The sequence below is a fragment of the Embiotoca jacksoni genome, unplaced genomic scaffold (assembly GCF_022577435.1).
Source record: "Embiotoca jacksoni isolate LCO1_2020_lvr unplaced genomic scaffold, fEmbJac1.0.p SCAF_21, whole genome shotgun sequence".
NCBI lineage: Eukaryota > Metazoa > Chordata > Actinopteri > Embiotocidae > Embiotoca > Embiotoca jacksoni.
In genome coordinates this window covers 4,805,202-4,819,421 of record NW_027185352.1, presented here as the reverse complement: position 1 = coordinate 4,819,421, position 14,220 = coordinate 4,805,202, and the positions used below count along the sequence as shown (strand labels likewise).

General features: G+C 42.1%; 1 protein-coding gene across 4 annotated transcripts in view; it reads right to left on the bottom strand.

Annotated features, from left to right (window-relative positions):
- nav3 (neuron navigator 3) overlaps positions 1-14,220 on the bottom strand; it is a 210,625-nt gene that overhangs the window by 134,540 nt on the left and 61,865 nt on the right. For all 4 annotated transcript variants that reach the window (XM_069156502.1, XM_069156503.1, XM_069156505.1 and 1 more), the window contains exon 3: positions 13,493-13,545. In XM_069156502.1, coding sequence (XP_069012603.1) covers positions 13,493-13,545 — 53 coding nt within the window. The remainder of the gene's footprint in view (positions 1-13,492; positions 13,546-14,220) is intronic.

Sequence of the window (14,220 nt, the reverse complement as noted above, 5' to 3'; positions counted from 1 at the left end):
CAAAACGGATCAAAATGAAACAGCTTTGGAGCAGCTGATGGGCAGAGGGGGAGGCTGGGTTAAAGGATGCTGTCTCCTAATCCAGGGATCATCACTCATCACGTCAAAATCCACAAGAAAGAAACTTTTTCTCATCTGGCTGAAGAACTGTTTTATAGAATATTGATCACGATGGCAGCTCCCATAATCCCTCGCCCCGTCTGAAATCTTGGTAGCGAAGGATGTGCGGTTATTGCTCGTTTTTAGTAACACCATGAGCGTAAACCTTATACATCCGGATTTATCCGGCCTGCTCAGCTTTAGACGAGCAGCCTAAATGTTATGAAACTGTGTGCCATGAAGCTTTTTCTAACCAAACTGAAATGAATCAATTCAAGTAGCTGAAGCTTTACAGACAAAACAACCTCAGAGCTGATTTCTATCACATCGTACTTCATTTTCTTGGAAATAAAACTATAATTTTCTCTATTTTTTAACAGCTGTGACGTCCCTAAAAGAGACTACAGTGCTCAGTCAGCATAAACACACACGATGTATAATCAACAAGATCTGCATGGCAACCCAAGTATATATCCATGAATATCTCAATTATATATGGCGGTTCGTTTTCAAAATGTTTACAGCATCAAATAACTTGGGCGGCCTTCATGTGGCATCTGCTGCATGTGTGTGTTCACATGTGTGAGAGAGAGAGTCAGACGAAGATGTTTCACGGGCGACAAAGAGGGAGGAGTCCCCTCATCGGTTTGGGTTGATCTCTTTACATCTGTTTTCACTGTCTGAGTCAGATCTCATCACTTCAGTTGATGATGCAGAAAGAAGAAAAATACTAAATGATGCAACGCACATGCAAAGATCGCTTTTGTTGTGATATTTTTCTGTCAGCGTTTGATTTTATTTCAATTTAGGCACATTTTAGTCAGGGCTACTCTAATTTTACATCAGCAACATTAGAGAAGGACGAGCGAGGTGTTGCATTGTGATTGTTAATATTCTATCCACGATGTTTTCTGCAGAAATACAGAGCAGAAATTCAACGTGGAACCTCCGTGCAGGTGAGACACTTGGAATAGACCGATTTAAAAGAAAAAAAAGAACAGTCACAATTAATTAATCAGACTTTCAGCTCCCACAATATGTGTATTGATCATTCCTGCCTGCTAAATGCCCACATCTTTCAAAGTCAGTGCTCAGTGCCTTTACAAAGTCAGTTAGTAACATGACTTTTCTCCTAAGGTGTCCCCAAGTGATGTCAAACAATTTTCTCAGACTTGTCAAAGCTCCTCCAGAGCCACAGAAGACATCACACAACTCTCCCCACACCTCCGGAAGCTACATCGATATCGACAGTGCTGTGAGTGTGGCAGCCTGTTGCAGCACTCTTTTGTATTTTCTGTGCACTACCGTCTGCACTCACTGTTCTTATTGTCTCACGTGAGGGGCAACCAAAACGTTACGTGACTGATCCTGTTGCTCGCAGATGAAGCGCACCGCAGTGATGTGCATGGAGCAGCAGAAAGCTATCACGTTCTTGAGTAAGTATTCCAAGTTCCATCACTTGATCAACATCAGCACCTGTGTTACACATCGTTTTATTACTGTTACTGTTTTTGATGTATATGTTGTGTTTCATATTCAGTTCTACAGGTCTGTAATTCTGCGTTTGATTTTTATTGTTATTCTGAATTATTTGTTAATTATGTTGCTGTAGCACAACAATTTCCCTCCCAGGATCAATAAAAAGAACGATCCATCTATCTTTACAGTTGACAATAGTGACAGAAGTGGCAATAAGGGCAGATAATATTGGCCCAGATGTTGAAAACTTGGATTAATTGCTCACTAACAAATGTAACAAATGTAAGGATTAAAAAGGACATCAGTCAGACAAATCTCTTACTTGAATAGGAATTAATAAAGTGAAAGGGAAAAGCAGTGCAGTTGGATTATCAGGCTAATGGAGTGACCCTTTAAATCTTAGTTTACCTCCTCTCAGACGACGGCTTTGCAAATGACTATAAAACAAATAAGTGAAAGAAGATGCAGAGGTGTTGTTACTCATCTTCACTCCAGAGTGCATTAAAGTAAGTAAGCAGAGGAGAACAAATGAGCGGAGGATGTTCTCCAGGGGCGAGAGGACAATGTTAAGTATTTCTTGATGGCTTTTAAGCCAACAGCAGCTGGTGGGAATTAATTTGCCCATCTTTTGTCTCTCTGTATGTGCTGTTACAGTCCAGCTCTGAGTAGATAAACGTCACATGATGGATAGTGTTACTGTTGACAGGCGACAGATTCGACTGTCAGTCCTGTCTGAGGTCGTTTCTCCCTGCGGGGTCAGGGAGGGTTAAGCTGCTGACTTCTGAGGCATCTGTTTTGTATAACCTTCTGACCAGCAAGGATGCAAGGAGAGAAATGTCTTTACAGTCTCTCTCTCAACTCAATCAGCTGACAGGGAGACTTCTTTCCTTCAGTTACACCCGTCAGTATCTGTCTGCAAGACAATCGTTTTACTGCAGTCAGATTTTAGAACTGCTCCCGTCGACTCGTCACATAAACATTTTCTTCTTGTGGAAACCATGTTGACTTAATCATTTCCTTTAAAGCTTTTTCTCATATGATTTTCTCCTGATTAAAATAAAAATCCTTTGTGATGTCACTGCATCTCTCATGGATAGAAAGAACTACTAAACATCACAATGAAACAGTGGTATCAGCTCAGATAGGACAACATTAAGAGGAATATTTAGTAAGCTTGATTCAAGTTACTGCCTCGTTACAGTATTTATTTTCAGTGGTGTATTTACAAGAACTACATGTAAATTAATCCACCTGAATAAGATCTGATCCAGACGGATCCAGATGGTGTAAGAAACAAGAGAGCACACAGATTCTGGACTCGGACCAATGCTCGGAAACAATAGTTTTTTGGCAATTACATTTTCAGTTGAGAAAATGCCTCCTCACTGTTTCTCTCCTGCCTCTCACCCACCGTGGGTGTCCGATAAAACAGCCCTGCAGATTTTACACCAGCTTTTCCCATATGTTAAATGTCAGACGCAGTTTCCTCTGCTGTCGTGGTCAGTCTGTGGTGATAAATGAGGCGCAGCGGCTATTTTACTTTTACACCATATATTCTGTCTCCTTGAACTGTTTCAGTGGTGTTACACCAGTGAGTCAGAGACACATTTCTTCCATTCTTACTGAGGACAAATGCAGCTTTTTGGCTGTAAAAAATAAAATAAAAAGTGCCACAAATCCTCATAATTTATCAGTGAAATACTGTCAACATATTTCTTGAATTTTATTTCAAATGTCCAAACTGCAATGTCAGCAGAAATCAGATCCATCATATATTTTAAATCAGGTATGGTCAGTGTCAGGAAGTCCTTCATTCACAGGAAACAATGTATTAAAACATTGACCTCACAGACAAACAGTGAGTGGGTGCTGCACGGTATCTACGGACAGCTGGACCCCCAGGAAAGCTTTTACTTGTCTCTTGGGTTTCATATAAAGCTGGAATAAAAAAGAGTTCAGTGTCTGAAGACAGAAGTTGCAACAGTTACCAAAAGAGCCAACATCACTTGGTGCCATTTCAACTGCATATGTGGGAGTTAAAAATGAATCTAAACCAAAGTCATGAACTTTTCATGAAGCTTTCTGAACACAGAAAACACAGTTGTTGCCTTTTTTCTCTGTGAGGCGGAGCAGACTACAATCCTCTTTCTGTTTAAGCGTGGAGGATTGAAAGTAATGCGCAGGGATCAGAGTGACGCAGCCGTGACACATGCAGAGTCACACTACTGGTGGCTGCGGAGGGTGGCAGGCGGGCCGGGTTCACAGAGGGCAGGGAGGCAGGGGAGGGAAGCTGCTGTGACACCATGAACCAAGGTGTCCTGGTTATGAATGAGCTGCCAACGAGTCCTTGGGTAAATACTGAATAATATCATAGAAGGAAGAGGAGAACCCAACAATTCCCACTTAAATAGGAGGAAAAAAAACCCTCTTCTTTAAGGGAGAAAAACCTTCAACAGAGGGAATGAAAAACCTTTAACAGAGGGAATGAAAAACCTTTAACAGAACGAAACCTCCGACAGAACCAGGCTCAGAAGTTGGCGGTTCTAAGCAATTAAAGAAAGATGGAACTGATGGAAAAACAAATTGATTTATACTTTATTACTCCCAAATTGCAACATCCCCAGCGAATAAGAAAGGTGTCAGTCGAGAGAGGCTGCAGCTGGTGCGTCGCAGTCCAACAGGCCGAGCCAGATCAAAGGTTAGCGGTCCTTCACCGTGCTCATTTAACGAGCCAGCTCTCTGCTCCCTTAACAGAACATCTGCCGATGTCGTTCAGTTATAATGAATGATTAAAAGCTTCCAATTGAGCAACAAGTGAGCCTGTGACGAGACCCAGGGCGCTCGGTTCATCCCATCGACATACGAGAGGGTCAACCTGCGCACCAGAACACCCACCCACACACACACACACACACACACATACACACCTCGCAGCAAAACAAATAATGGTGCTCGCAGAGGCACAAAGAAAGAAGAGACGGGCCTCAAAGAAGCTCCGCAGGAGTTAAAGACTGAAGGGAGCAATGATAACGCAGTGTGAGGGTGAGTTTTAGTGCGACAGATGTTGAGACACTTGAGCAGCAACACATTAAAAGCTGGATCACACTCCGAGTCCTCAGTCCTGGCTCGAGGCTCGAGGCATCCCGGTGTGCAACATAGCGGATTCATCATGCACTCGTTCAAGGGCTACAGTACTTCTTATGATTTACGGTAAACTGTCATCAGATATCTTGTTCCTTCAATGTATAGTGTGCTGATTGCAAACAGACACAGTCGCCTCGGTTAAAGCTCAGATTCATGCGTTTAAAATATATTTATCCTGCTTTGATAATAGATTAGAGTTAAAGTTAAAGCAAATCACTAAGGACAACATCTCTTGACCAGCTGGTAGACAGATCATTTCCTCTAACTGTTGCAAATCAAAATGAGAGCAGTGCATATTTCCTCTGTACAGTTCCTCTTTTACTAAATATTTGAAACATTTAGAGCATCAAAAATACTTCCAGTAAACTGGGAGGGTAGTACTGAAAGGTTGTGCAAGACGGCAGCTTAAAGGACTACCAGGAGAAAAAATGTACTTCTTTAACTCAGACTTCACTTTTTATTGTACATGTGAATCCTTAAGGTTTTCTCAAACGGCAAACGGTTGTGGCCGCTGACTCCGTCCCACCAATCGCTAACAATCCACGCTCAATTTGGAGTTTCTTTTTCAAACTTTTTTACTCCATTAAATATTTTGGACACAAGTCTTAAATGGCTTTATTCAGCCCTGAAAGGATTTTGTTTGGTTGCTACCTCAGCCTTTGACATCGAGGACATTTCTCAACATCAGCTGATGTGAAATTAGAACCTTCTAGTCACGAGCTCACCTCTCTACCATTATCACATCCGGACTGTGAACAAGAAGAGAGAAGGAATCCTACCCCATGTACGGCTGTAGTTTCATCAGTCTAAACCTCCGTCCTCGTTAGATCACTCGCACAATGACGTCAGGGATGTTTCAGAAGCCCTGAGTTCCCATCATCCATTTGACAGTGTATTTCCACACCAACTGACTCTCATAATATGTTGGTTGCCTGACAGCCAGGGCTGAAGAAGGTCAACGACCTGAGGAAGAGTGTTAGTGTCACACAAATACTAGTTGGTTTGGCCTCTCAGGAACGCCGGCCGGGGTCTCAAATTAGGAACATAATCAACTAGCAACAGAGATTAATGGTGAGCTGCGTTGATGATGAAGCGCCAGGCCGGTGAAGATGATTCTGCGGAGTTGGCTCGTGCCATTTGTCCTCTCGTCTGGCTGGTGTGGGAGCTGCCAACAGATGGAGTCCAGATGAAACTGGCGGGCTTTTATAGTCTCCAAGAAACCCTAGACTCAATTAGGCCTTGAAGGCTGCACACACCCGGTCCAATACTGATTCTACAGCCAGAATACTAAGCAGTACAACTACTCTAGTACAACACCCGACTAATCACTGATGAGCTGATAGAATGAGTTCAGGGGTTCAAGTTCACTTTCGGTGAAAGATTTGACAACACCGTTTGTTAGTTTTTGCCGTGCTTGCAGTATTCCTCTGGGCACTGAAATGTCAGTGTGTCAGTCAGTCAACTACTTTAATCCAAGTTGAAATATGTCAGCATCTACTGGATTGATTACTATGAAGTTGGCAACCAACAAGCATGTCTCACAAATAAATCAGAATGAATCCCAATGATGATCCGTCAACTCTCAGGTGAAAATTTTATTTCGTCTAATACTTACGTTTCTGAGAAAATGTCTGCAAAACTAATGACACGGTTTCGTGCTAATTATCACGTGTTAAACTGAGATGGTTAACATGGTATACCCACTAAATCTCAGCATGTTAGCATATGTGTGAAGATTCTCATTGATCCAGGTCAATCTAAATGATATCCAAAGGCAACGGGACTTTAAAATTCTTGAAGGCGTTTCACCTCTCATCTGAAAGATTAGTTAAGTTTTAGAACTGAAGACATTTCGCCTTTAACCTCTCATCCAAATGTCTTCCTGAAATGCCTTCAATGATTTCAACCAAGCCCAGTTGCCTTTGGACAACATTAAACTCCGCATGTTAGCGTTGTCACATTGAGCATGTTAGCATGCTGACCTTAGCATTTGGCTCAAAGCACCACCACAGGCTCACATAGCAGCAAGCATCTCTGTTGCATCTCGGAGACTGAGCAGTGACTGTTCAATACACCAAAATGTTAAAACATGCCTATGAACTTTTTCAAGCTTTTCATTCACTATAGTAACACTAGCTCTGTTTAAAGGTCAATAGCTCAGTGACCACCGATCTGCAACGTAGGAATCATGTCGAGATTGTTTCTATGGCTTCATGGTCACCAAGTAACAGACTGCGTATGACTATTGTACATGACTGAGCTGAATGGCACTCTTGTTAATAGCTTTGCACTGTAAGTCCAAAGCAAAAACATGAAAAGTACATTTTGATACAGAATCGCACATATTTGTTGCATCTTTTCTACACATTGACATCATAACACCGATGTAGAATGTCTTCCTCTGCAGGAGGCGTTCTTACTAGTATAAACTTCACACTTTTATGTGCTAAATGTTCCGTGTCATGGCGGTGTCATAGCCTGTTTCCTGAAGAGTCAGATGTCGTTTAAACGAGGTTTCCTCGAAATGTAGAAATAGCACAACTTCTAACAGACAAGTAGGGAAATCAAATTCTAATAAACTGTATCACAATCACCAACTGAACAGAAATCAATGGACACAAAAAATTGCCTTGTCAAATACAATTATATTATGCGAGGGTCAGAGCTGCCAACGGCTGATCTAAATATGATCCATGACATCTTCAAATTCACAGCTACAAATCAAAAGCAAGAACAAAGAGTCGACTCTAACCTCCCCCGACCTGTACAGCCTTCTGCTCACAGATGTTGCATTTCTGCATCTGTGTGTTCACCTAAGACTTTGACAAGTGTTTGTTTTTTCCTGACATCCTCTGCTGAGGTCGCTAGAAACTAAACACACACACACGCACACGCACACACACACGCACGGAAAGTCAAACTGCACTGTCATCCGTATTGCAGGGAAGCGCTCTGTGGTTTGTTAATGATGTCTGTCTATAATGAGAAGGATTAGTGTTGCGAGGCTTTAATATTTTCTGCTGAATGGGCTCCTTCTGCCATCCCCCCGCCTGCCGTTCTCGTGTTGGAGCACGATCCTTCTGAGAAATGAAAAAAAAGAAAGAATCCTCCACTCAATTCAAAAAACCTGGGTGCGCATCTAATTCCCTTAGATGTCTGTACAATTATGGGGAAAGTGCACTGTCAGAGGGCATGAGGTTTTACATGGGTGAGGGTTTGCAGCGTGAGCCGCGAGGCGAAGGAGGCGTACAAAAACACTTTGTGAGATCCTTAATCCACAAAAAATACATCTGTACTTTTACATCTCATGCATTTAACTAATGCCATTTATCAAAAATTCCTCAACAAAAAGAACTTCGACCAGTCTGACCACTGGGAACACCAGGCTTCAAATCTGAGGAATCCCAAAATTCAAATGGAAAATACCTGTTTTGACATTATTACAAGATGCTACTCTTCAGCGAAGATCTGGTCAGAGTGGTGGTCTGATATTTTGTTGCATGTTGCTAGACTTTTGCTTCACCCTCCAGAGACAAAAAGATATCTGTCTACAGTAATAAAAGGAGTAAGACCTGGGATTTGGGGATCTAAGAGAGGATCAACAAACAGTTCAGGCTGTAAATTTAAGTCTAACTCCTGTTTTATTGTTTTACTTTGAGGCGAAGTTGAAGCAAAGTTATGAGGCAGCGTTTTTAAAAGCCGCACCATTTCCATCTTCAATGTCGCATTAGCAATCGTCTGGGCACAATACGACCTATCGGTGTTAATGGAGAGTCGTTTCATAATATAAATGCGGACTTTTATTATGCACAGTGATAATAAGGAGATCAAAGGTCGGACTCTTTTACATACTGCTTTTTGTGAGAGCAAATTAGACCCAAGTAGGTGGGGAGAAGTGGGAACGAAGTGCTAATAATTCATAATTCCACTGTTCTTCAACATAGTATCCCATGAGCCCACTGGGCAGTCAGAGGTTGTACCCTTTGGCCTCGTAATTATAAGGACTAAGTATTCAGATGCCAATTGAAGGCACTTCCATGGAGAGCTGGCTGGCGGAGTTTGAAAGGTTAACAGGAAATGCGAGAGATTAAGTAGCTTGATCTGTAATAAATGGAGAATACTCCTACCCTTTAGCCCGGTGATGAATGCTACTGGAAAACGACTGAGGAGGGAAAAAAGAACTGATTGTACTGGCTGCTGGCAGCAGATGACGATGAAAAGCAAAGTTTGTTGGCCATTACTCGCACATACCAACTGCATGTCAGCCAAGTTATTTTTTGTTGGATAAGCTCTGCAGGAAATGATTGGACTTCAACTGACTTCTGGATCTGTTGCATTGTGAGCGAGGACTTAGAGAAAAAGAGTTGCATTATGTCTGTAGGATAGCGGCGAAGCTTGCAGATGCTGAATGCCGTGCCGGGCGCTGCTCTTCAGCTTCCAGCAGCTGCTCAGTTGGAGTCAGTCCGACAGCGACCTACCAGTTAGAGAAATGAGTTTGAGACTCCGAAATAAGCGGCTAAAGTCCCCAAATGATGAAAAAAAAAAACATGTGCAGAGGAAGTAAATCAGACCCATCTGCCCCGTCACTGACAGCTGCTGCTACTGTGAAGTCTCTGGCCAAAGCGTTTAAGCTCCAGGTGCTCGGTGGCCGGTGGCGGCTTTCCAAAATTCACAGCTCGTGTTGTCAATATGCAGCCAAGAGTTAAAAAAAAATAAAAAATAGCTCGAGTTTTTTTTTCAGCATCAGGGAAAGGTTGTCAGTAAATAACTTAAGTTTCAGATTGATATCAGCGCTCAAGCTCTTCAGATCAACAAGCCAACCTAAATACTTTTGCACTTTAAGAGTAATTCGTTCATATGTCATCACATTTATCTCTTTGGGTAGTTTCGGTTCATTTGGTACTCCCAAGAAAAAACATAATACATTGTAGACTTTTAGTTGTCCTCTGGCTCAGATTCATACTGATGAAACAAGAGCTGTAGGCATCAAGTCTCTTGGAATGTACGGCAACACAGCCAAAGGAGAGAACTGTCCTTCTGCAACATCAGTGCTACATGGACGTACACTGGACAATCAGAATGCCACGACTGACAGTTCAGGTCATGCTGCAGTTTATATGCCTTATATGCTTGTGAATGTTTCTTTTCAATAGCCTGACTCCGTCCGATGAGTGGTCACAGCTTCAGTCTTTTCTGTGTTGATAGTCTAGAAACCCTGTTTGCTTTAAGGTTTGCTCAGCCACTCCGAAAGCTGGACCAATCAGCGACCAGTAGGGGTGGCTAAGTGCGATGATGGTGAAGTGGCTCCAACAATGGCAAGAGTGGTAGAGTTTCCAAATTCACCCAAAGTCTCCGTCCATTAGGGCGCAATGAGTGCTACCAATCTCCAATGGAGCGTGGTTATTTGTGCAGTGAATTTTGCTCGGCTAATACAAGGATAGGTGTCACAAAGGGTTAATGAAGAAATAACTGATTAAAAGCACCATTAGACTGCAGCTCAGTTTTAGTCTTATGAATAATTAGTACCCAGAACTGGAAGAAAAAGAGATTTCTTTTCCATGCACAGTGATGGCTCAGTTCATGGTAGCTACATCTACGTAGCCGTGAGAATCTCTGACATGGATTTTGTCATCTTCATGCATGGACCCTTGCATGAATACTGTACACACATTTGTGATGACTTCTACTGTCAACAAACAAAATATTATTACCTCAGGTATTAAAACTGCTTTAATAGCATATCAAACCTTTTCCACAGTATAATTTTCCACCTGTCTGAGTAAACAACTTAATGCTGCTGACTACTTTTGTCCCAAATATCCTGATGCAAACTCAGCAGTGACATGCCTTTACCATAGACTGCATATGAAAAATGGACGTAGCCTCCATAGGCAAAGAGATGGTGCATGCATGCGCTGATGCAGGCCGAATGAAGCCTGATTGCTGAAACATGCAGGCAGCTCGCCAACTATGACAGCACCCACCTGTCAACCAAAGCAGCGCCGTCCTTAATTATGCATAACTTTATGACTTAATATAATTTAAACGGGTGAATTACATAAACATTCAGCCCTGTATAGTAATTAGCTATGAATATCAAAACAGTTTTTTTTTTTTATACCAGGCTGTAAGCGTGTTTATTTCTGTTGTAAAGTTTTAACACGGACGTCGATGGGAATCGACTCGTTTTCAGAGACAGCCTCTAGTGGCCAATAGAGGAACTGCAGGTTTGTGCTTTGGCTTCATTTTCTGTTTGGCCTTTACTCAGCAAATTGCCTCTTTTACCGGCCACAGTATATACTGATTTCTCTAAACAGCGGTGCTGTTAGCTGGTGTTTGAATGAGTGTGTCACATATTTCCTTCCCTTTTGCACCCACACGATAAGCACCCGTGCTTCCTCAAACTTCATTTTCCCAAGCTGGCCGGACCCTCTGCAGTCAGAGCAGGTGGTGGATCAATGGGCTTAGTAAGTTACTGAGACAAAGAGCAAGCTGCACACTCACACACACAAATGGAGGACGCTGGCGTATCGAACCACATGCTTGCAGCGCTGCAGCAGCTTGCCCTGAGTGACCAGTGCGTGACTCCGAGCTCAGCTGTTTATAACCGGGAAAAGAATCACTTTATGTGACAAGAAAATGTATACTTTATTTTTCCAGAATTGCTTTTGACACATTGAACTCGCACACTAACATTGGGGGTTAGCAGAGTTCGCACGACCTTAACATTTTCTTCCTTCCTGGTTCTTTAATGTTGTTTTTCTAACAGAGTGTACACTTCCACTACAGCTGGACTCACCATGGAGGAAAAAATAAAACAGCTGAAAACTGTGCTGAACGTGTGAAACCAGTTGTAAAATACATTCCAGTGTTGGGAACCTTTTGGAAAGATGCCCCATGATTCTCCCCAGAGACTTTATCAAATCCACTGACTTCCCTTGTCTGGAAATCATCTGCTAAAACCTACCAGAAGTTGAAATACTGATGCATAAATAAACCTACAACCTCACACCTCACATCTAATAACAAAGAGGTCCCAGAGACGGACACACAAAAGACACACAGTGTCTCACAAAGACAGCAAGCTGAAGCAGCTTTAGTCACTTTTAATGGCAGCAGCGCAGATGCCAGGACAAACCAACGCTGCACAAACCCTTAGTCAACTCTGGTTAAAGTGAGGGGCAATTATCTCCCAGTGACGACAATCAGCGGTTCCACAGCCCGTCATCTCATTAACTGAGGGGGAAAATGACACCGCCAGCATCACTCAGCTGCATGGCAGCCAGGAATACATGATTGAAAATGGCACGGTAAGTCCAAGATGGCGAGGTTTGAACTTTTCATGGCTTTTTTGGTCAAATGTTGATGTGGTGAAACCAAACATGACCAACTTTCAGTGCGGTGAAGACGGTGATGGTTTGTGAAGAGCTCTGATCAGAGATGATTTCTTTTTATTGGCTGCGTGAAATCAACATCCGAGATTAACAATGAAAGCATAAACGCTAAAATATTTGATGAACAATTTTCTACTCTGGCCCATGAGATGTGACACTGTGAACTCTTGTTGACTCATAACAGTTCAAATGTAAATCAGTTAAAGGTGCTCATTAATGTTGTCCCAGTGTGAGGGTCCCAAAGGTGGTAGTGGAAGTACGTTACTTAAAAGCACCAGGACAAAAGTGCAAATCTGAGTGGAGGTATTCGATTCAAAGTCCTAATTTAGTAAGAGGACAGAAGTATTCCAAGCAGAATGTACTCTCTCAAAAGTAGAAAAATAAATAAAGTGAGTGACTTTAGCAACTTTATAATTACATTGTTTTGGTCAGTAATACCTAATCCAGGTGTTGCCCCACTCCAAAAGCTCCGAGGCTAATGTGACAGGTTACGAGATAATTATTGTTCTTGTAAAAAAAAAAAAAAAAAACGTTTTTTGGTTAAATTTTGGTTAGTTTTGACCTATTAGGGGTTAATTTAATTGAGAAGAAAACATCTGAGAAAATGTCTTTAGTACATTTTGGAAGTGTTAACACTCACACAAACTGAGGATTTTCTATAAGAAGCTAAAAAAGTTGGGAGCCACTGGTTTCATCATTAAAATACATTGAACTTTAATCATTTTATTGATTGTTTTTATATTGAATCTCAATCTGTAATGTAACCAGTCACATCATCTTTCAGTTCAGTGTAGTGAGGGAAGAATTACAGAACGTCCCTGTCGTGAAATGTAGCGGAGTATAAAGTAGAAGAACACATACTCCAGTCAACAGCAAGTCCATTTTTTTTTTTATGTGTTAGTTTCTTCTTCCACTGGAATAAAGTATGAAACTGTCATTTTGGTCTCATGTCTTGATCACCTGATCTAAACAAAACAGTGATAACAGATGCTGAATGACTATCTCTTATTATTTGATCTGGTAGAATAAAAGGTTTCACTCCCCAGCCCAAACTCACCGATCCAGTAATATATGTTCCATCACAGGTTTGTAACGCTGTCGGTCAGAGGCTGTTGTGCTGTTGCCAGTAAGTGTTGATGAGAGCATCACTTAAAAGCTCCAAAATGTAGCTTAATGTGTGTATTACCACACTGACTGCCTGTCCACATAAAGTCCACCTACATTAATGTAGCTACTGCTCTCTGTTCCATTCAGTAATAAATCACAAGACAAAACTTCAGACAAATACTCCTCATTAAGATAACTCTCTCTCACAGAACAGCTCTTTAAAGAGTGGATGAGTTTGAATGTAAAAGTTTGGGTTGAAACCCACTCACCATTTGCGACTGGCTCCTGGGACTGCCATTGATATCCTCCACCTTCTCATTCGCTGCGTGAGAAAGGAAATGAAGAAATTAGATTTTTTTACTGTCGTCCCACACTCAACTTTAACATCCTGACGTCCAGTGACTTGTGAGTTCACGTGCACAAATCCAGCAGGAAACCTCGCGCATAGGAGTGTGTAGGTGTGCGTGTGTGTGTGTGTATGTAGAGGTGCAGAGCGATGCAGGAGAGGTCTGGGAAGCAAAGCTGCCTAATTCGTCAGCTGCCACCAGAGAGTTACTGACAGGCCAGCTTGGCTTCATTGTCTGTTTGGGGCGAGCAGGGAGGGTAAAGTTTCAATCCAACAGAGAGAGAGAGAGAGAGGGAGGGATAGTGTGTGTGTGTGTGTGTGTGTGTGTGTGTGTGTGTGTGTGTGTGTGTGTGTGTGTGTGTGTGTGTGTGTGTGTGTGTGTGTGTGTGTGTGTGTGTGTGTGTGTGTGTGTGTGAGAGTATGTGTGTGTGGGGGGTGAACGAAGAGAGAAGCTGGAGAGAACATGAGAGTAAAGAAGATTGAGGCAAAAAAAAAAAGAAGAAATTTTGGGAGACAGACAGCATTACTAAGAAAGGCAGCATATGTAACAGACAGGAAAATGTGTTTGTGTGTGTGTGTGTGTGTGTGTGTGTGTGTGTGTGTGTTTGTGTGTGAACAGAAAGAGAAAAGTTTTTGAAAAGAGATGGGGAC